Raw genomic sequence first — 21528 nt, 5'->3', positions numbered from 1 at the left:
ATTAATGTCATGAGGTATCTTGATTCGTCAATCATTTTCTGTATTAAACAAACCATACATTGCTTTCAGGGACTTTTTAGCCACTTCTGTCTTGTCCTATGCTACCTGTTATTGCTCTTTTTGTCCATAGACCTGCAGCATCAGTGATGATGATGATGATGATGATGATGATGATGAGGACTGATGTCAGACTCTGACTCATTCATCATTTCTTAACTCCCAGCAGGAGTCACTGATGTAGACATTGACTCACACGGTGAGAAGGCGAGCTAACAGTTCATCAATCCTGATAATAATAACAATGATAATGTTGTTGTTCATATTGATTCAGTCACCAAAGTTACTCAGCACTGTAAGATCAAAGCAACATAAAAGTCCCATAAGAAGCCATAATTGATGATAGAGTGATGAGTTAAAGGGTTAATGCTACAGTCCTCCAAAAAGTCACCAACATAAAGTGAAACATATAAACCTGCCATTTGTTTATTGCCAGTTTGATGCTGTTAATTTAGTTCAGGTTGGTTCATCCTCCACTCTGTCCTGTGCTAGAGTAAAGTAAGTAGTAGCTATTCATAGGTGTGTTTGAAGTACCACATGTAGATTAACATAATACAGAAAATTAGATCTCTGGTGGTAGATATGATTTAGTTGCTGAGGGCAGAGGCAGTTCTCTCTCTGTCAGTGACAGTCATGATGAAATGTCTCGTGTATGTGCGGCCTTGTGCTCTTCGCTGCTTGTGAAACAACACACTTAACACACAGTTCATAGTACTTCCACAGGACTTCACTGAGCTGAGGCTGTTGCTAGCAGATTTTTTTGTGCCACTATTTAGTATCTTATCTTTGTCAATGCGTGTGCAGTACTGAAAAACACAGAAAAAAAATAGCTCTTTTATTGTGTTTATTGTGTTTATTGTGTTTTTGTCAAGGTGGAAGAGGATCTGACACAGTTATTTCTTAACTTGAAGCTATACTTTTAGGGTGAGAAAGGGTGAGAGAACAACTTTGTTGACTTTGATTGTGTTGGACATCCGTGGATTTGCAACAAAAATTAAATAAGTGCCTGCAGCTCTTTATCCAGTCTATTTTAAATCTGCAGCAAGAAATGTCAAACTGTAGATATGGGCCAACTTTTAACCTCCAAACCAAAAATATTTTCTGCAGCTGCTTCATAATAAAATATTTTTTCCTCAATGAAAGGAAGTCATGAGTAGAAAAGGCAGTATACTACTAATGCAAACATGGTTGTGTTAAATGTTTTCAGCTGCAGCTGACAACACGGAATAAAAACTGACGTCATTAACTTTGGCAGCTCTTATTGTGTGTGACGCATTGTGCTCATTTTTTTAGACTTAGATATGCAGGGAAACTCCGAAATCACAAAAACTCACAACCATACTGATGAAATTAGTTTAGGACAAGCAGTATTTTTAAGGCACACTATCGAATTAAACTGTGTGATTTTGCAACACATCATGCCGTGATCTCAAGAAGTTTAAAAAAAGATGAAAAAACTGAAAATCTTTGACAACTGTCAGTCTGGAAAGAGTTACAGAGCTTACAAAACCTTCCATGATGACAAAAATGAATTCTGCTTTGATGAGAAAATAAGAGAATAAAGCAAAAGAAGTGTTCTGTCAACGTTCACTGCCTCAGAAACCTTCATCAGATCAGGATAGCAATGACTCATATCTGATATTCAGTTTAAGACCAACATTCGAGCCATACACCAATATACCAATACCAGTTCAGCTCATGCCATCTCCACACAGGTATCATCTGACTTTTCATGTGCTCTGCATACACCCTGTCCCTCGCAACAGTTCAGAAATGAGATCTGACCTTTGACTGTGTCACGGAAGCTTGGCCAGCCCTCCGGGCCTCAGCCCATGTCAACGCACTGTGACGTGACGCACAACTCACTATATATTAAGTCAAAGGTCACTGCAAGATGCCAGCATGTTGCGACATAAGGTAAACGAAGAGGCACGTTCGTTCTGGCAGGGCACTGAAGTCGTGCTCACCGTGAGTATGAGTCAGCTCTGAGTATCAGCTGACAGTATCAGTGGTCTCATTATGCCCCAGCAGCCGGTTAGGCTTTACTCACCTGCACTGACAGTGTTGATGGATTTCTCCCTGCACAACCTCCAGCTCCATCTGTTTTAGTTTATTTCCATATTTGTCAAAGGCATTTCTTGCCTTGTGTATCCCATATCTCAGTGCTGGGTTCAGTTAAGGCAGTTGTTGCTCTCCACCCTGAAGTCTGGACAACTTCACTGATTCAGAAGGGTGACCAATCTGAAGACCACTATATGTATGCGATAAATTGGGTTATATGCTTCAGTTTAAAGAGGCTGACTAATATAGGAGAGCGTGCCAAAACCACAGAGGGGTTTCCGGCACGACTTCTCACACTTGTGGAGACGTAAAACTGTCTGAAGAGGTGAAAACTCCAGAAAAACAGTAATATGAAGAACGTTATTGTGAGACTGCTCATAATAAAGTATTTTTTTTAACGAGTGTTGCTGGAGTTTTTTCCTCTTTGATCGAATATGGTGGCGGGTAAAATTAAATTAATTGTTCAAATTACCATCTGTTCATCCATCCATTATCTGTTCAGTTTCTAAAGTGAACCCAGTTTCTCACTTGTCAATGGCTAGAAAGATATATACCTGCTGAAATAACTGTCCTATACAGTAGTTTGATCAGGTTCACTTACTAGCTTTTGTCTGACCACATCTCACATCTCAGTTTGCTCAGTTCAACAAAAGTAGATATAGACCTTCCGTCATGCGTTGGCATATATGAACCTGTCTGTTCAGAGATGGTCGATGTCTTGACTGGTTTTGGTCTGATGTTCACAGGCAGCTGTTGTTGTCCGTGGTCGATAGATGCACTGTAATGTTCCCCACAGCTGTTGCATGCGATTTCATGATGATGTCATACAGTACACTCCTCCAGATTTCATACATATATAAGAATATATTTTGCAGGAATTTTGACTTATGTGACAAAGAATTTTCGACCCCTGGTGAGGAGCGGCGGGAATAATTGACGTAACAGTGCCTGGTCACTGGACTTGATCCCAAATCGTTGCCAATTCACAGCAAACGCCTCAACCCGCTGAACTGCACGACACATCCGGTCTGAGTCTCTGGAGTCACTCCTCTCTGTTCCTACAACAAACAACAGTAATCCCACTGAGTCCACAAGCTCAGCCAGCTGTTTTCTGGCTTGTATCTTTTTAGCGTGTTTCATAGCATCCTTTGTGTTCTTGTCTCTTATTTGGTTGAAAAACAGAACTGTATCGAGGAGAGCGTCAGGCCGGGAATAATTACAGGCCTGGGAGCTGGTCGATCGGCATTGCAGTGACAGCCATGAAACCACAGCTAACGTCAGCAGACAAGTGTAACTGTGTGTGTGTGTGTGTGTGTGTGTGTCACTGCTAGAATAGTGGAGTGTAGAGTGTTATCGTGACATCTCTGTGACTCCAGGAATGATGATCAACTCAGGAACAGATGGACACTTCACAAAGAGGCTCTGTTCCATTATCTTGGTGCAGGATTGGACAATAGTGTGGCTGATGGACTGAAAAAATAAGGCATTCACATGCAGCCTGCTCCTGCACAGATGGTCACAGGTGAGCTTGTTCACCTACATAGACTTCAGGGCTCTGCCTACACAGTGGGATGATGTGTAAGTTTTCAAAAGATCAGAAAATAACTAACACCAGATAATGTAAAGCTCTGGTTCTTACTGTATGTTTACCAAAGAGCATTGAAGTGTTGGTACCCTGGTAGCTCACCTGGTGGAGCGTGTACCCCATGTGGCCCCAAAGGCTCTGTCCTCACCACTGTGCCCTGGATTCAATTACAATATACAATACCCGTGCTGTTTTTTCCAAGATATACACATTTATTTTTATGCCTCACTGCGAGGAACACACTGGGAGTATTTTTTTAAAGTAACATAAGGAGTTGGCCGTCCACAGTGACTGAATGAATTTAACTGACGGCAGAAACAATTTTGAATTTGTTTTATAATGACACTAAGAAAGAATCAGTATTCAGTATGAATCACTAATGTCAGTGATGACACCTGATCTTAGTAAGGTGTTAAAATCCAGTGTGCTGCATCAGTGCATCCCAAGAAAAGTGTATTTTTATCCAATGCCTTCTATCCAATGATAATCTAATTCTTCTTACTACTATTACTGATAATAATAAATATGAAAGATGCTGAGTGCTTTAAATTACTCACTCAAAAACAATCAAGACCAAACAGCCTGAGACTTGCAGAAAACACTCTCCTCCTGTTGTCTCCATTTTGTTGTGTCCCGCTGATCGGTGATGTGATTGGCTGCTCCTGCCCTCAGCTAATTGGAGGAGGAAGTGGCACACTCCTGCCTTACTGCCGGACTCAATCACTGTATACCGAAAGGCGCCAATTAGTGCCTTATGAACATAATTAGAGGAGTACTCAGCATGGCCTGTTGCTGGGCAAAGACAGACTGTGTGTGTTTGTCTATGTGTGTGGGTTTGTGCCCCGATCCAGTCTATCTAGTTGTGCAGCAGTACGATGTAGGGTTGTTCGATTTTCAGGTCGATTCTGGAGCCAAATCTAGATCTCTACTGCTGGGGCTATAATCACACACTGCCTGTGTGTGCGTGTGTTGTGTGGTTCTGGGTGGTTCTGGCCCAGTGTGCTACCCTCCTAACCAGTTTTTAATGATGTTAATACTGATCAGCCACTGTATGGATTTCTCCCCAGCTGGACGGACAGAGCTAATCACTGCACATAGACCCTGTCCGGAGGAGTGAATCAACCTTTTAGGCGCCCTGCAATGCAAAAATTTAACCACTTCAGCACTGCACCGGTTACATTCATATTTATGAGAGTCTACTGAAAAGGCCACTGTTTTTTTTTAGTACGTTTGTTGAATAGGCATACCGTCCTTTAACCACAGTACCATATTTCAATAACATAACAACTGTCCTGCACAAGTATCTTTGACCAAACAATGACAATAGCTCTGGTCAACCTCCAAACAAGGTTTAAGATCAAACAAATTAAAAATAAATAGTAATTGTATAAAATAGATTTTTAGTAGGACTAGGCCCAAATATTCAGAATTTTTTTGGATATTTGTTTGTTTGTGTAGATATGTGGTTTTCAATTTTTGGATTTGGATATTAATTTTTATTTTCTTCATCTGCAGTCTCGGACTTGGAATATATGAGATACTGGTTTTGAACTGCCCATGGGAAGAAATGAACATGTTACGAGTTCTTGGTCAGAAGCTCTGTTTTTCACTGCACACCCTGTGAAATTACTTTTCTCTTTTCTTGTCTCATTTATTTCTCCAACTGTCATCTCTTGTCTCGGGTGTGTATCACTTGACTTACATTGTATATATTATACTGATATAATTCATACAGGATACTAATGTATTGTGACGAATAGCAGCACAACTACAATGGCTTATGCATAGCGTATTCACACAACACACAGAAGTTGCAACTTCGACAGTTTTATCGGTATCTGACATGGCTCAAGGCCTGTAACGTTAAGGCCTTAACCATTCTTTCTCGCTTTCTTTCTTCCTTTCTCTCTTGTGACAGCAATCAAAACACAGATCTGTTGTTTTCAAAGGCAAAAGTCCTTCCTTTGACTGTAGGTCAGAGGTCACACAGAAAAATAATAAACACAGCAGCTGGCTTGACTCGATGCAACCTTCTCCTCCCCTTGGCTATATTTAGAGAGACATGAGCTGCTCTGAGATCAGATGTTGGTGTTGGACCCAGAGTGTTCGCTCTGTTTGGACAGCGATCCACAGTGGCTGGTCAGGTGGATGGAAAGAGCAACAGGCTCTTCATGGAGGTGTGGCACTCGGTTTCAGTCCAGAATGGCTGTATACAACAGTGGAAATTCTTCAACAGTGAAATCTTTTCTGAAAAGAAGAGCAATAAAACCTGAACTTTACATAATGAGATGTTAACTTTCTCTACTGTAGACTGCTGTACAATAAGTCATTCAAATAGTGCTGGGTCTCAACAACAGTAACCAGTTGTTACTGTACTGTGGATGATATAATGTGGTGAAACAAGCAGCATTCATCCATTTTCTTCAGTTTTCACTGGAAATGACTGCGTGCCCGTGGACTACATTCATCATGTGAAATTTTTATCTGTTTCTAGAGTGTCAGTAAATGCTTTCCTGAACTTCATCACAAACAGTAGAGAGATAACTGCAAATGAGGGGGAGAGAGAGATGCAGCAATGTTGTAATTGAGGCAGTCTGATTTTCCTTCAGTGAAGAAGAGAGTGACTCCGAAACAGACGGCGTCAATAGTTCAAAACTGGAACTTTGAATCTTTTCTTTCCTGCTTTGACATTCACAGATCAGGGTTTGCAGAAAATAACTTTCCTGCTTGTTCTTCTGTCATGTGCCCTACTGCCCAACGTCTCCTCTCTCAGTGTGCTGTCATGAGTATATAAACACACAGAGTTACAAACCACACATGGTGACAGTAAAAGGAAAGAACTGTTTGGCAGGGGGCTGGATGAGGGAGTTGTTTTTCTGCAGCTTTCAGATCAAATGTACAATGGGCTGGAGGTGTAAAGCAAACAAACCCTCTTTACTCCCTGGACTCTCTTACTCCCACACGCACACACGCACACATACATTCCTGTTTTGAAATGTTTCTGTCATACCCTCATGTATTTTTTTCTCATTTTAAGTCATAAAATCATTGCTGAATTCAAAATTATTAATCATTATTCTCTTTCTCTCTTTCTTTCTCTCTCTTTTCACACACACATTGAACAAGTGTTCCCGCTCTGTTTTCTTCCTCTCCTCCTCACCTCTCGCCTCCTTCCTGGTGTTTTAGGCCCCTTGGCCATTTCCCACGCTATGAGGGAAGAAAACAGGAGGGAGCATTTGTGTATGTGTGTTGGTTGACCTTTGACCCTCGGCCCATGTTATCGCCCCATCAAATAACATCTGGCTGTGGTGGTTGTTTTCTGTATCACTCTCTCATACAAAACAGAAAGTTCTTTAAATCCCTCGGCCCTGTTTCCCATGAGAACATCATAAACACACAGGCATGGTCATCAACTGACACTGGTCATACTTGGCATTTTCCATTCTTAGGTTAGAGCAGAAAAATGTGACTGCGTCAACTAAATTCATTTTCCCTCTTGTGCCTTCACATCAAAGCACATAGGTCAAACCCTGTGATATCAACACAGTACATTGTTCAACACTGTTCAATGAGCAGCATTAGTACGCCTCTAGATTAACATAATGGCTGTACCTGTTAAAGTTACTTTTAAGCCTGACCAACAGTACAAAATATTTACTTACATAAGATAAAAAAAATTCAACAAATCATCACAGCTGAGATGCATGAAGTGAAGAATGTTTGGCACTTTTGCTTGAAAAGTAACTTAATCATGTATCAAAATAGTTTGTGATTAACTTTCTCTCAGTTGTCAAATCAACTTCAGCTCTAAACTGCAATCCCAATTCAATGTCATCACCCAACTTATAAATTAAAACTTTGCTTTTATTTGGTTTCAAGAAAAATGATTCCTCTTCTTCTATGTGGGGGATAAGATTTTAACCAAACATCCTGGGAACAAAAGCAGAGGTTAGGATGTGGGTGTTGAGGGATGTGTGTATGTGTGAGTGTGAGAAAAGTTTAGTAAAACAGAGTTAAAGAGAGAAAAGGGAGCTGTCATTTACGTCAGAGACATGGAGAACAATGCTGGAGGCAGGAGACAGACCAAGGTCAACTTGTTATGTATGCTGCAACTGAACGAGACGCCAGCCTGCCTCTCTGTCTCTATGTTTCTCTCTCTCTCTCTCTCTCTCTCTCTCTCTCTCTCTCTCTCTTTCTGTCTCTGTCTCTCTGTAAGTCTGTCTGTTGTCAGCAAGTTTTTCCTCACTCGAATCGAGGGTCTAAGGACAGAGGGTGTCACTCCCTGTACAGATTGTAAAGCCCTCTGAGGCAAATGTACTTTGTGACTTTGGGCTATACAAATAAAATTTGATTTGATTTTGATTTGATCTTTCCCAGTTACAGAGACAGTGGTATAACAAGTAGCATATAACATAACAACTGTATATATAACTACATATAACTATATAACTATATATATATATATATATTATTCCAGCTTCACTGGAAATGTTAGTATTGTCCTTGAAAACCCAGACTGTCTGGGCTCCAGCTGCAGTATGCAGTATAGTTTATACACTCAATAACAGCCTGTAAATAATTTAAACTGTAAGTTTCCAACTTTTGTCCGTTCTTGCTGTTTGCTTAATATCCTATTTGGTTTACTCAATTCCTTTTCCTTCCTGCGGCAGAAACTTAATATTCCCTCATGGAGCCACATCATCTACCGCTGTCCATTGTCTGTCCAAGTGTACTCATTTTTACTAGTAATGGGGGGGAATAAAATCACGCAGTACAACTGCAAAGAAAAATAATGGAATGTATGCCCCAACTTATTTTATATTTATTGCATTGGCTTATATACAGCCCTGCTAAAGTGGAAATGAAAATTACACACAAGATATCCTGAGACTGATTAAAATACAGAGCTCACATAGATTGAGACTCAGTCAGGTCAGATCAGGATATAAAAGACAAGATTTTTATCAGAGCCTTGTTTATGGGAGGTTATGGGATTTACCTGATTTTATTAGGTCATATGTTTACTGCACATGTCTGGAAATGAATTGGGGTTTAGAAACATGATCTTTTGTACGATGCGAAAGATTGTTCCACATGCATCAGTGATAGATGTTGCAGTACCAGATGTTTCTCAGTAGTGGGAGCTGTGTCCCTATGAGAATAACTGTTGGCGTCTGTTTATTTTGAATGGGAATGAATGCCATTGACCAGCAGCAAACTGTGGTGAACTGTAGCTGCTGAAAAGCTGAATGGTGATTAAGAGTCTGTGGTATGTAAAATGTTCTGGATCTGTGAGTCCTCTGACAACAAAAACATCACAAATCACAATTAGTTTAACTGGTTTTATTATTTCATAATGTTTTATGTTGATTATTCTTCTGCATCTAAAGGAGCAGGACAAATCCAATACATACAGTTAATCTTTGTGTCATCAGATGATGGCAGAGACTCTAAGCTACAACTTGAAAACCTAATTTCACTGTTGGTAATATTGAGAATATATTTGTAGGTTAATACTCCATTTAAAGCCGGTAATGGATCCCTGTGGAGCGAGGTGGCAGGTCACCTTGTAGTAAAAAGCTGCTAACACCAAAATTTATGTCACGTCTGGGTTCCAGTGGAAAGATTTAGTGTCCTGTGTGGGTCGAAATAATCTTTTCCACACTGATGAGAAAAACATTTGAAGGAAAATTGAGGTCAGATTTTACTGGTGAGGCTGTAAAAACTATAGACATGACAGATCAAGAAAAACTGACTTTGAGACAGTCAGTTTAAATTCACACCTGACAATTAATGCTCCAACTTTGACTTGTAATCCAATGATTTGCTTAAAGGACATGCTTCACTATCAGATGACCAGGTTCGATCTTGGCAGTGGCCATGTACGCTGTTAAAGTGTCCTTGAGCAACATACTACAACGCCCTACGTGCTCATTTAGAGATTCCGTATTTTATATATAATAAGCAGTATAACAACAGATAAATGTGTATTTCTACTTCATCTAAATGCATCAACCAATCCCAATAAAAAAAGAAAACCCTTATTCTTAAATCTTATATGTATTCATGAGTAGGGGAGAAATCATCTGCACCCTGTCTGATGGGGTTATCTACGTCAGCTCCATCACAAGTCTCCCCGTTCCCCTCTTTCCTGGCAGGGAGATCTATTTATAGCTTCTGACGTCACTGGTCTCCTCTGATGGAGCCTCGTCACGGCCGACTACACTGAGCCAGGGGGAGGGTGGGGTGTAAAATGATGTTGGGTGATGTGTAGTGATGGTGGGGAGGGGGTGTTATCATTGAGGTAAGCCCTGCTGCAGCCCTGCCCATCTCTGCCATGTCACGCCAATCAGGTGTGAGATGCTGAACCACATCACTGTGCTGGATACAGCCTTCCTGATCACACCCACCTCCTCCTCCTCCTCCTCATCTGTGTCTGTCTCTCTCTCCCTCTGCTTCTGTAAATTAAGCCTTTCATTCAGCATCGATTGCATAATATCCATCTTTCATTTATCAGGCACTGCTATTGCTGGAGCGCTGGAGGCATGCTGTGCTAAAAATAGACGCAGAAACAACCTGGCATTGCTCTGTTGGTGCTCTGTTTGCTATTGTTGTGAGCAGGAAGGGAGGGGGGTGGCTGTAACAGGTCACAATAAATGTAATTGATAAAAAAATACCATGCCATGGTGCTTTAAAATCTCAAGTAAATAATTAAACATTAATTTCTTATAGTGTAATTTTGTAGAAGCATTTTTTTAGTTAGAATTTAGGCCAGAGAAGAATAGCTGTAACAAAAAGGGGCAATGAACAGTACACTTTACTCCCTGGTCAGTCAAGGAGTCAGAGTGTCCTTGAGCAAGACACAGCTGTACTACTACCATAGTCAAGTTCTCCTCTGTCCCTCTTTGTTCATTTTTCTGTATTATAGCTCTTTGAACCAAACATTGTGCAACCACAAAAGAGCAAAGGAAATTTTGGGTCAAAGGGAATTTGTTGAGTGCATGTTTCCAATACCTAACCGTGCAATTCAGATCCTGCAGACTGACCTCATCCTGATTGGAGGGATTTCAAAATGATTAAATCAGGGCTGAGTCGAGGTGTGATGCTGTTTGGTTACAGAAGTTAGACTAAATCCAGCTGGCAAAACATTTTTTGAAATACAGGACATTACATTTTGATCCTACCAGTAAAATCCAATTTTTTTTAAATGATGCTCATTCACATTAATTATATAACACAGTTTGTTCAGTAATAGGGGTGCCCTTCAGTGTGTGGTGGCTGTGACGGGGTGATAGTGGGAGTGGCGGGGTGGTTATATGGGTAAGTAGCTCCACTGACGCACCATGTATGAAGTCACCGTTGACATCATACGGAGATAGCTGAAGGAAAGATGTGTGTGTGCATGTGTGTTTCATGGCGAAAAGCGAGTAATCACAAGGTCACCTGTTTTAAAAAGGCGCTCACAGCGAGGACAGAAAATCTGAATGTACCCTTTTTATCCTGATAACAGCTACCAAGCAGACATTGTTTTGTGTCTGTGTTATCCTGATGATTTTTCATACTGTCACATGAATATTTACACACGTCCGGCTCTTGTGTCTGTTGTCACAGACATCACTGTGGCTGTTTGGGATGCTTTGGTGTAAGAAACATGCTGCTGTATTTGAAAAACATTCGACCTTTGGACACACAGTCTTCTGCATACTGCACTCACTCTGCAGAGGCTTCATGCAGCTTATTTGATCCCTGCCTTATCCTTATCTTCTCTTTCCTGTCTTTGTGTATACAGATGCACTCACATCTGAGATTATTTAAGTGATCAGTGTCTTTAAGTCTCCGCTTTTTTCTAATATTTACTTGTTTTGATTTATTTATGAACCAAACAGCTGCTTTCATTTTGGCACACCCCCAACCCTCACTAGTAATAGTCGGGCAGGGTAGTCTGTCAAAAATATCACAGTCTATTTATTTGCAATCACAATCCACAATCTAAATTTTGAAATGTCCTGGTGATCATAGCCAGACTTAAAATAACTTATGAATTCTTAAGTTTGCACTATTAAATTAGCTATTTAGTTGGCTACATTGGTCTATTGGTTTGTTCACATAGTGCCGATTTGCTAGTAAATGAGGTTATATGAAGTTTGGAAACAGAAGTAAGTGGACATTAAAATACCAAGATCTCTACGAGTTGTCTGGAAAGTAGAGTATAGACACTTTAGATTATGATCTTGAAATTAAATTGTCAGATTTCCCAACACCAGTAGTAGCTGTATTCATGGTTTCCTACCTGGAGCATTAGTTAGTAATGGCAGTAGCAGAAGTAGTAATACTAGTAACATTAGTCAATGAATGGTACTGAGAGACCACCCAAAATAATGAAATTAAAAGTGTGAAAATTCAGTCTTTTATGCCAATTATCAGGTGGAAATCACTCAAACCAGTACAGTACAGTTATGTTTTTTTTTTCTCTCTCTCTCTCTCTAGTTTTGATGTGGAGAATGGCCTGTCGGTGGGTCGAAGTCCACTGGACTCTCAGACTAGCCCAGGTTCTGGTCTGGTACTTCAGGGCAACTTCCCCCACAGTCAGCGCCGTGAGTCTTTCCTCTACCGCTCTGACTCAGACTTCGACCTTTCACCCAAAACCATGTCCCGCAACTCATCCACTGCCAGCGACCTGTGAGTATTTCAAAGATACACTCTGCAGTATTCGAACACCAGTAAACCAACAAATCCCCAAACCATTCTGCATTTTATATTGTGGGGTTGTTGAGCTTTATTTGGAGGGAAGTTTAGAGGCTGTTCCAGAAAACCTTCTAATAACAGCAGATGATAGGCTTGAAAGTACCTATTAATATTATAATGACATATTGATGTTTTAAGATGTGTGTAAAAGTTATATGTTTGGGTCCAGTCTAGGTGCAATACACCAACAAATTACTTAATGTCTGTGTTTTCCAAGTTACTCATTAGTACTATGCCTCCGCACTAATGATTGTTAATAATAAATTATTTAACTTTAAATAGTTCAATTAGTGTATCCAAAATTAGATCCATGTATTTTTTGGAAAACAATTGAATTTATTGTCAATATGTATTTATGTAAACACACCCAGGGTCCTGTTTACACTCTAAAACATGCATTTTTTAAACATCTGGCTTTAAAGAGGCTTTTGGTAGCAGAGCTCATACTTGTCAGTGTAAACAGCAGAACAAGTTTAATTGGGACATACAAGTAAAGCGAAAAACTATTTTTCATCCCGTTTCTGCCTGTTTATACAGCTAAAGGTTTCTCTGTGCAGCTAGCAGTCTCTTTGAAGCCAGAGTGTAAATGGGGCCTCAAACACCAATAGCTGTCGCTCCTTTGTTTTGAAGGGAGGAGGGATTGAAGCATTGGGAAGTCAGTTGGCTACCTCGGTGAGACAAAGTGTGAAGACTGCTGTGATTTATTTTCTTTGCCCCTCTTACCATATTGTCTTGAGTCAGACCTCGTCCACCCTCCCTACCCCACCCCACCCACTCACACGACATCTTTCCCTGGCAGCAACCTGAAAAACTCATCTTGGATGCTCAACTTTAAAACGATCACCCTTGCAAAGTTTTGAGTCCCAGCAAGCATTTGACAGATGGTGATCTGGCATCACCCACGCTTGAAGTGAACCAAAGGGAGAACAATTAGTCAATTTAAAATAGTAATGTGCTGTAAAAATCCCATTTGATATTAAGGCCTTGATTTAGCAATGTTAAAATGTTTGCTGGATAGCGATGTACAGGCTGACTTGACACTGTACTATTCACAGGCAGATTTACCCTGAAGGAGGTGCATGTTGTGACCGTAAAAGCTTTCAGGAAGATCTCCCTCCAATGCATGAACACTACTCCTCACCTGCACATAGTTCTAGTTAAACAAATATATATCTTGGAGGCATACTATCTGTAAGAACGGAATTAAATCTGCATTGTGATTTTACACAGAGGCTTACATTGGTTTGTCTTATTAGCAAATATTTGCCTACTTACACATCAGGCATCCTATTAGAAACAAGTTTCAGTGAAAGTCAATATTCACTCACTTTCAGTCTGATATAAATATACTTGAAGAAGTGGTTGTATGGCTCTGCCTCCTGAGGTTTAACTCTAAACTGCATCTTTGCCTCTGAGAAATATTTGTGAAACTATCTCCACTCCTTATATCCAGTGTGATATTTGAGACCAGCCATGGCTCTTAGCCAGCTGAAGCATTCCTATACACCCCTCACATTAGGATAATGACAACAAACAAACATATTTGTTGTCATTATTTGTCTTAGAGGTTTTTGCAATCGCATGATGTTTCCCTTCTGTCTCCCCACATGGCTTTTTTTCTTTTTTACTAGATATCTGTGTTTGTCTGTGGTTTTTGCAGGCATGGAGAAGACATGATAGTGACTCCATTTGCACAGGTTAGTAGCATTGTGTATTGCTGATATTGAAAGCAAGCATTTACAGGCCACTCTTATTAAATTAGAAAAGATACAGAGTCCCAACCGGGTGGATATTTGACAGCACTGATGTGGTGATAGGTGTTAACTTTACTGCAGGGGTCAAAATGTGTTTGGGGCCAGTTTTGTGTGGATACTTCATTGTAGATCTAGCTGCTGCAATATACAGTACAGAGATTTATCTATTTCTGATTAAAAGTATTCATTTGATCACTTCATTAGTGCAATAAACGTTTCCATTCAAACAAATACAGTTTAATTGCAAGTGTGGTCTGTCCAGACAAATCACATGGCCCCTTACTGTCCCTTACTCACCAGTTTGAAAAATAAGTGATGCTTCATTTTTCACAGAAAACACCCACACACATTCTCTTTGTACTGAACAGCTTGTTCAACGTTTGCCCATTAACACAATCTGTGTACATGTTATGTTTCCAAGCGAATATCTAAAGTTTAGCCAGTTTCGTTTGCCAGCCGTATTATATCAAAAATACGGTACAAACAGTGTTTTCAGTGCTATATTACAAGAAAGCAAAGTAAGCAGACAGAACAGCTCGGACCAACACTGATTTACCGACCTGTCTCAGGTGTCCACTCTTTTTCCCTTTTTAGGTTCTTGCCAGTCTACGAACAGTGAGAAGTAACTTTGCTGCTCTGACACATCTGCAAGATCGTGTGGGAAACAAGTAAGACCAAGAAAGCAGACTGGGTGACTAACTGCTTGTGTAAATCTTATTCTACTAACAACTCATCTGTTCCTTGTTTCAGGCGGCCAACATGCAGCAACCAGCCACCCATGTGTAAGCCATGTCTTACAGGTCAGTGTTAATATCCCTGTGTGGTGGGACATATAAAAACTGCAAATATTTTCACGTCGTTGTTGTTTTTTTTTATGAAAATACTGTAAAAATGTTGAAGGAACGAAGTATTATTTGACTCAGCCATTACTAAAGCATGACATTACAAACATAGTGGTTAACATGTATTCCTGTGGCTCTCTTTTGAGCTAATTAACCTTACTACTAAGTCTGAATCACTTGACAAAAATTACATGTGGATCTTTTATAGTGGTGTAGTGCTTAGTTTTGTCACCTCACAGCAAGAAGGTTCTGGATTTGAACCCCCCCAGCCACCTGGCCTTTTTGTGTGGAGTTTCCATGTTCTCATCTCTGTGTGGGTCCCTCCAGGTGCTCTGGTCTCCTCCCGCAGTCCAAAGTCATGCACTTAATTGGTGACTCTAAATTGCCCGTAGGTGTGGATGTGACCATGAATAATTGTTTTGCTCCTCTTGCGATCAGCTCCAGCCCTCCACAACCCTACAAGTTATAAGTGGTTATAGATAATTGATAGATGTATTTTTTCATAGTACATAGTTCCCACAGCCAATCTGTAACATGTGTTTGTGTGACCTTTTTCAGAGGAGCCCTACCAGAAGCTCGCGGTGGAGACGCTGGAAGAACTGGACTGGTGTCTGGACCAGCTGGAGACACTGCAGACGAGACACTCAGTCAGCGAGATGGCATCCAATAAGGTGAGGTGATATTTGACTTCATCGAGCCCTCAATGGGTCACTGAAGGTGTCTCCAAAGACGTAATTACATCTGTACAAGCGTTACAAGTGTATCACAATTAGGTGGTTGGTCCTCTGTCATGAGCTATTTAGCTTTAAAATGTCAGAAAACTTCGTCAGTTGGAGCAAATCACATGTACACTAAGGCTCCAGAAGTCATATAGTCTGCCCTATTAATACAAAAGGTTTAATTAATCATTCAATCAAACTGTTTGCATTCCACACAGTCTCATTCTTTCTTTTTTATTTATATAGCTAATAATAATACATTGATAAACAAGTATTAAAATACCTGAAACTGGACAAAGAAAACTCCACTCCTGATTTTGTGTATCACATGTTTTGGGAGTAATTTAATAAAAATATTTGTTAGAAAATATTAAATGTGAGTCACATATGATGGGGATAAAATCAGGTATTATGGCACATACTGCTGCAGTGTGAACATGGCCACAAACACTCGGGTTCATGAATGGCGTCTCACTCCACTGAAAGAGTTAATCAGCATCTCCTCACTTCCCTCCCTCCTGCTTCTCAGCCGTCTGGCGGCTACACTCAGGCTTCTTCCATTTGCCACTCAGCCAATCAGATTCCTCTCCTCCATCCAGCCCCTAAAGCCAGGCGAATCTGATTGGACAGAGAAGGGGGGACTGCGAGCAGGGCGGGGGAGGGGGGTTCCTCGCAGACTCTCCCTCTTTATGTTTCCCATTGACAGTGTGTGACAGTACAGTAGTTGGATGGGCGACTGCAGTCACACCCTTTCTCCCCCGATGCTAGACCACATCCCCAGCCTCCTCCACCCTCCCCCTCCGACCTCTCCTCCCCCCTCGCCTCCAGGACAGCACATGGGACTGTGGGAACTTTTATTTCCAAACAGACTTGTTTTCATGCTCAAACCGTCCCTGCTGAGCAACGAGCAGAGCTGAGTGACTGGATTACAGCACGACACACAGCGAGCAAACTTGTCCGCTTGTCGTTTTGGATTTTAGCGACCTCTAACATCAACATGCGTGGGTTGACATGCCTGCGTCGGCTCTCTGCGTTTGTCTGTGCTGGAGACTCAGACAGGTGAGGGATGGGGAGCACTGCTGGCTCTCCTTGTTTACATTGGGATCTATCGATCAGCAGTGCAGGCTTTGCAGGGGGGGCTGAATGCTGAGTGAGCCTGCCAGTAGGATCAGACTCAGGACTGGATCTACAAACAGGCTGAATGTTGACATTGTGTGTGTGTTTATGAATGTATGTGTGTATGAGAAACAGAAATAGAGGTAGCATCTGTCATAATTTGGTAACCTATAACAGATTTAAAGTTATATATAGGTTGATATGTTGCCTGACATTTGTAAACATATATGTGTACCCATGAGGAAAAGCATGATAGAAGGAGTAGTTGTGTTGAGAAGCAAACCAGATGATTAACAGACACATTTTGGTTAAAGCTTCAGGTTTATCTTTCAGGTCAAGTCAGTATGTTTTTGTGTGTGCCCTTATGTGTGCCACATAGTAACCATTGCAGCATCACTCTCTCCTCCATTAGCCACCACATGCCAGAGCTGTTACATAATCAGTGTGGAAGCTACTGCTGCGATAAAACTCGAGGGGGAACACTGACCACTTTTGTTTTTGAAAAACTTTTTGGCATGAATGTATCACTAGGTTTTTTTTCACTATCAACAGTGCAGATTTGTCTCTGGACCTCTCCGAGAAAACATATTTACAGCTTGTCCTCTTGCCCTCTATTTTAAAAGCATGACAAACACATGTTAGAAAAACATTATTGCTTTTTAAAAGGGGTAAAGGGGGTCGGCTACATAGACAGAAATAAAAGTGCTGAAATGACACCGGTTCTGTCAGCATTTGTCTACATGGCTGTTGTTGTTGTTTAACTTTTAAACCATAAAGATAATGAAGCATCTTGTGATTTTTCTAAGGTTGTGCCAATCTTGTATTACTGTTAAAGTATAATCAACCAACTAAGTAACATTAATGTAAATACACTGCTTAGCAACTTGGTTTTATGCAGAACATTTTTCACAATGTACACAAGAACACATTTTTACTCTGATTTCAACCTTCTGTACATCCTTTTTATTCTATTTTTTTAAACTACCTGATATTGCATCTAACACTTTACATGTATCACTTCTTATTTAAAGTGCTTTTCGCTGAAATGAAAAAAGATTAACAAATTAACAACAAATGTTGTCAAAGCAACACATCAAGTTTAAAAAAAATGATTGACTAAATGTGAATGATAACATGCAATATACGTCCTCTGAAACAGATGGTGAATTGGAAAAAGTCCATTGTAACATATAGAGAAGGAGGACAGGAATATGTTCACTGTACCTCCACCATGATCTTATGTGTTTAGTTACATAAAGGTATCACAGTTAGGTTTACTGCAGTGATGTTTAAAAATGGTAATAATGCACCTTGTCTGTGTACGTGTTTTAACATGTTTGTCAACTAAGAGACTAACCACATTTTATGTTGATGGTCTTGTTGTGTCGTCACAGTTCAAGAGGATGCTGAACCGTGAGCTGACACAGCTATCAGAGACAAGCCGCTCAGGGAATCAGGTGTCAGAGTTCATCGCCAACACCTTCCTCGGTGAGTTTTAATACCTGACGTTAACGAATGAAAGGACCCTCACTGTGTGGAGATGTTGCACTAAAACATATTTAAACCAGTGGGAAGTTTTATTATGGAAATAATAAAGATTATCTTAAACCTCAGTTGACAGTTTTTAGGTGTAAAACTAATTCAAACTAATATAACAATCCTGCAAAAAAACTACATTCGTTCATTCATCTACATTCATGAAAGTTAGCTTGTGGTGCTGTGATATTTGCATTATAGAGAGGTGTTTGCAGTATTTACTCTAGTCCCATTGATATAAATGGGTGGATGTAAAAATATCAATTTGCATAATTGCGTCACATTGCCTTATTGACTGTTGCTGTTGTGTTATATGAGCATTACATCATATGTTGCTGTTCAACACATGTGAATGGTGTAAATGAAATGGGGGGTTTAAAGGATGCGGAATAGTTTGTTTTATTGGAGCAAAGAAGAGCACTGTTTTTTTAGCAGAGAAATGTTTAAAGAGGGTAGGAAAGAGGAGAGCAGAAAGAGCCTTTAAAAGTAAACTAAGATGGAGAGGGAAATGATTTTTCAAGTAAAGATAAAATGAAGAAAGAGAGAGAGAGATACAAAAGGATTAAATGGATGAAAGGAAGTAAAGAAAAAAGAGAGTTAATATTGATGAAAGGAGAAGTAAAATACAAGATTTATGAGATTTAAGGGGTGGAGGGTAGAGGAAGTGAAACTGGGGGATTTATAAGAAGAATGAGGAATATTTAAGGAAGGGACCTGCAAGATTTTTTAAAACTGAAAACATGAAGAGAGCATGTTTCTAAAGGGGAGGAGACGACTGGTGGTGAATAGGGATAGATGGAGAAGCTGAGGATTTTTCCTTCCCTAAAAGGGAGGGAGGCACAGCGACAGACAGCATTCCCGGACACATTGTGTGGCGTTGTCGTAGCAACAGGGTGCAATATTATTAGACGGCGTGTTGCATCAATAGGAGGCTCAGTCTTCAACAGCCCTGCCGGTGGGATGGAGGTCCAGCCGAACGAGGATGGAGTTGTCAATCGGATGCCGTTTTGATATGAGTGGCTCAGCATTAAGCCCGGCTGCGTTTGGAAATGAACACCATGGTTTTGGGTGTGAGGAAGAGGAGGCACTGTGAGAGAGGTGAGAGGGGCCAGACAGTGCCTCGTGTGACGCTGCCACTCAGGTCGTTCTGCATCCTTATGGTGGCGCGTGCTTGTATCTGAGCTCAGATCTGGATTTTGTTTAAGCACTCACCCCCGCCGTGCTAATAAAAATCGTGGATTTAAAATACTCAGGATGATCTGTGGATGTGAAGTGAAACAGGCTGTCTGTGATGGTCAAAATGGGATAATTATTTCCACGGTTTCTACAAATACGGATGAGTCATTTTCACCACTATCGTGTCTGCCGGGACAGCACCTTTGTGTCAACAAATCATATGGAGATTATGTTGATGCTGTCGGTGGAAACCTTGTTTTGATGATTTCTGTGTTCTTGTTTAAAGGATTACAAGTTCCACTGTGAGTTAAAAAAAATCTCCAACCTGTAGATGTGATGGAGCCTTTTCAAACTCACGTTTGGAAAAACACAAGAAGCGCTTCGTCATCAAGCTCAAGACAATGCTGAGCTCCTCAGAGGCTGACAGATTTTACCCATCATGCTTAGCTTTCTACTACTGGTATTTTGCATTTACTGCCATGTAGTCCATTTATTAATGTACACCTTGTTGTTCTCTGACAATATTTCTATTATACTGGAGCTATCTACCTATATACATTCCTGTCTGTCAACCCACCGTCCAGTCATGGTTTATATATATTATACAACATATTGCTTAAATTTAAATATATAATATATAATATTATTATTGTCTTTACATGGCAGTTAGATTTAACATACTTTATATCACCGACTCTCTAATTTATCTCTCTAATTAGTTTTTTTTACAAAATCTGTGTTTTTATACTCATGGTGATCTACAGGAGCAATGCAATGTCTAGTCATTCACAAGGTCATTAACACAGACTTTGTTATGCCTTCCTCCCTAACGTGTCAGCTCTTCAGAGAACACAGGTTTTATATTGTTACACACTTCACGTGATATATGTACAGTAATGCACATGTTTATGCACTTTATATCCAACCACAAGGTTTTCTAGGTTAGAGGTGTTGTAAAGTATTAATTGTACTGACAGTTGAGGTATGGTCATAGTTCTAGTAGTTCAGTAATCGTAGTAGTAACTGACGTAAAACTGCTTAAAATTGTACATTTAGTAGATGTAGTTTAATCTACAGTTTGCACATTCCCAGCAAAACCCTCCATTTGATGCAAAAGACACGATATGAGACTCAACCTTTAAAAACTTTGTCCACTGAAGCTGGAGAACATTGAGGCAAGGCAACGTTTCAGTCAGTTGCTGGGAGGAGATCATATGATTTATGTCATCTGGGGAATATAATTTATCGTAATCATTGGTTGCTAACAGCCTGACTGTATATGAGCAAAACATATTTCCACAACATGTGTACCTGAGAATCTGCACGCCTTCTACACAAAGTTAAACTTTGTACAGAGTTGGTCATGTATTTCGAAAACATCAACAGCTCTATAAGAACTCCAAATTAGCTGTATTTGTCACAATCTCAAACAGTGTGACAGTGTGGCAAACTGGGATTCATCAAGTAAAATATCAAGTAAAGTCTGAATGTTTGAAATTACTTGAAGGCAGACATATTTATTTAACAGTATGCCTCTATGTCTGTTTGTACATGTTGCAGAGAAACAACATGACGTGGAGATTCTGTCTCCACCTTCTAAAGAGAAGGAGAAGAAGAAGAGGCCGATGTCACAGATCAGTGGTGTGAAAAAGACCACACAGAGTCCAAGCTTAGCACCCGCCTGCATCCCTCGCTTTGGAGTCAACACACCACAAGAGAATCTGCTGGCCAAGGTGGGTCCACAAACACACTCACACAGAGACAGAAATACAACACAAACACATCCTGTGTCTTACAAATGTCCTGTTTTACTTCTCCAGGAGATCGAAGACATTAATCGTTGGGGTCTGGATATATTCAAGATAGCAGAATATTCTGGAAACCGTCCTCTGATGGTGATCATGTACTCCGTCTTCCAGGTAGGAGGGTCCCTCAGC

At 40.4% G+C, this 21528-nt stretch overlaps 1 protein-coding gene across 9 annotated transcripts in view; it reads left to right on the top strand.

Annotated features, from left to right (window-relative positions):
* LOC104930919 (cAMP-specific 3',5'-cyclic phosphodiesterase 4D) overlaps positions 1–21528 on the top strand; it is an 84692-nt gene that overhangs the window by 56367 nt on the left and 6797 nt on the right. For 5 of the 9 annotated variants that reach the window (XM_019268618.2, XM_027289927.1, XM_019268619.2 and 2 more), the window contains 9 exons: positions 12191–12382; positions 13079–13120; positions 14109–14145; positions 14797–14870; positions 14953–15002; positions 15603–15715; positions 18274–18367; positions 21152–21324; positions 21412–21510. In XM_019268618.2, coding sequence (XP_019124163.1) covers positions 12191–12382; positions 13079–13120; positions 14109–14145; positions 14797–14870; positions 14953–15002; positions 15603–15715; positions 18274–18367; positions 21152–21324; positions 21412–21510 — 874 coding nt within the window. Of the gene's footprint in view, positions 1–3623; positions 3641–12190; positions 12383–13078; positions 13121–14079; positions 14146–14796; positions 14871–14952; positions 15003–15602; positions 15716–18273; positions 18368–21151; positions 21325–21411; positions 21511–21528 lie in introns of those variants that run through there. The other 4 variants (XM_027289928.1, XM_019268621.2, XM_027289930.1 and 1 more) reach the window with 3 other exon arrangements.

Source organism: Larimichthys crocea, chromosome XVII (assembly GCF_000972845.2).
Source record: "Larimichthys crocea isolate SSNF chromosome XVII, L_crocea_2.0, whole genome shotgun sequence".
In the NCBI taxonomy this organism is placed as follows: domain Eukaryota; kingdom Metazoa; phylum Chordata; class Actinopteri; family Sciaenidae; genus Larimichthys; species Larimichthys crocea.
Note: the sequence above shows the minus strand (reverse complement) of the source record. Positions and strands in the feature narration are given on the sequence as shown.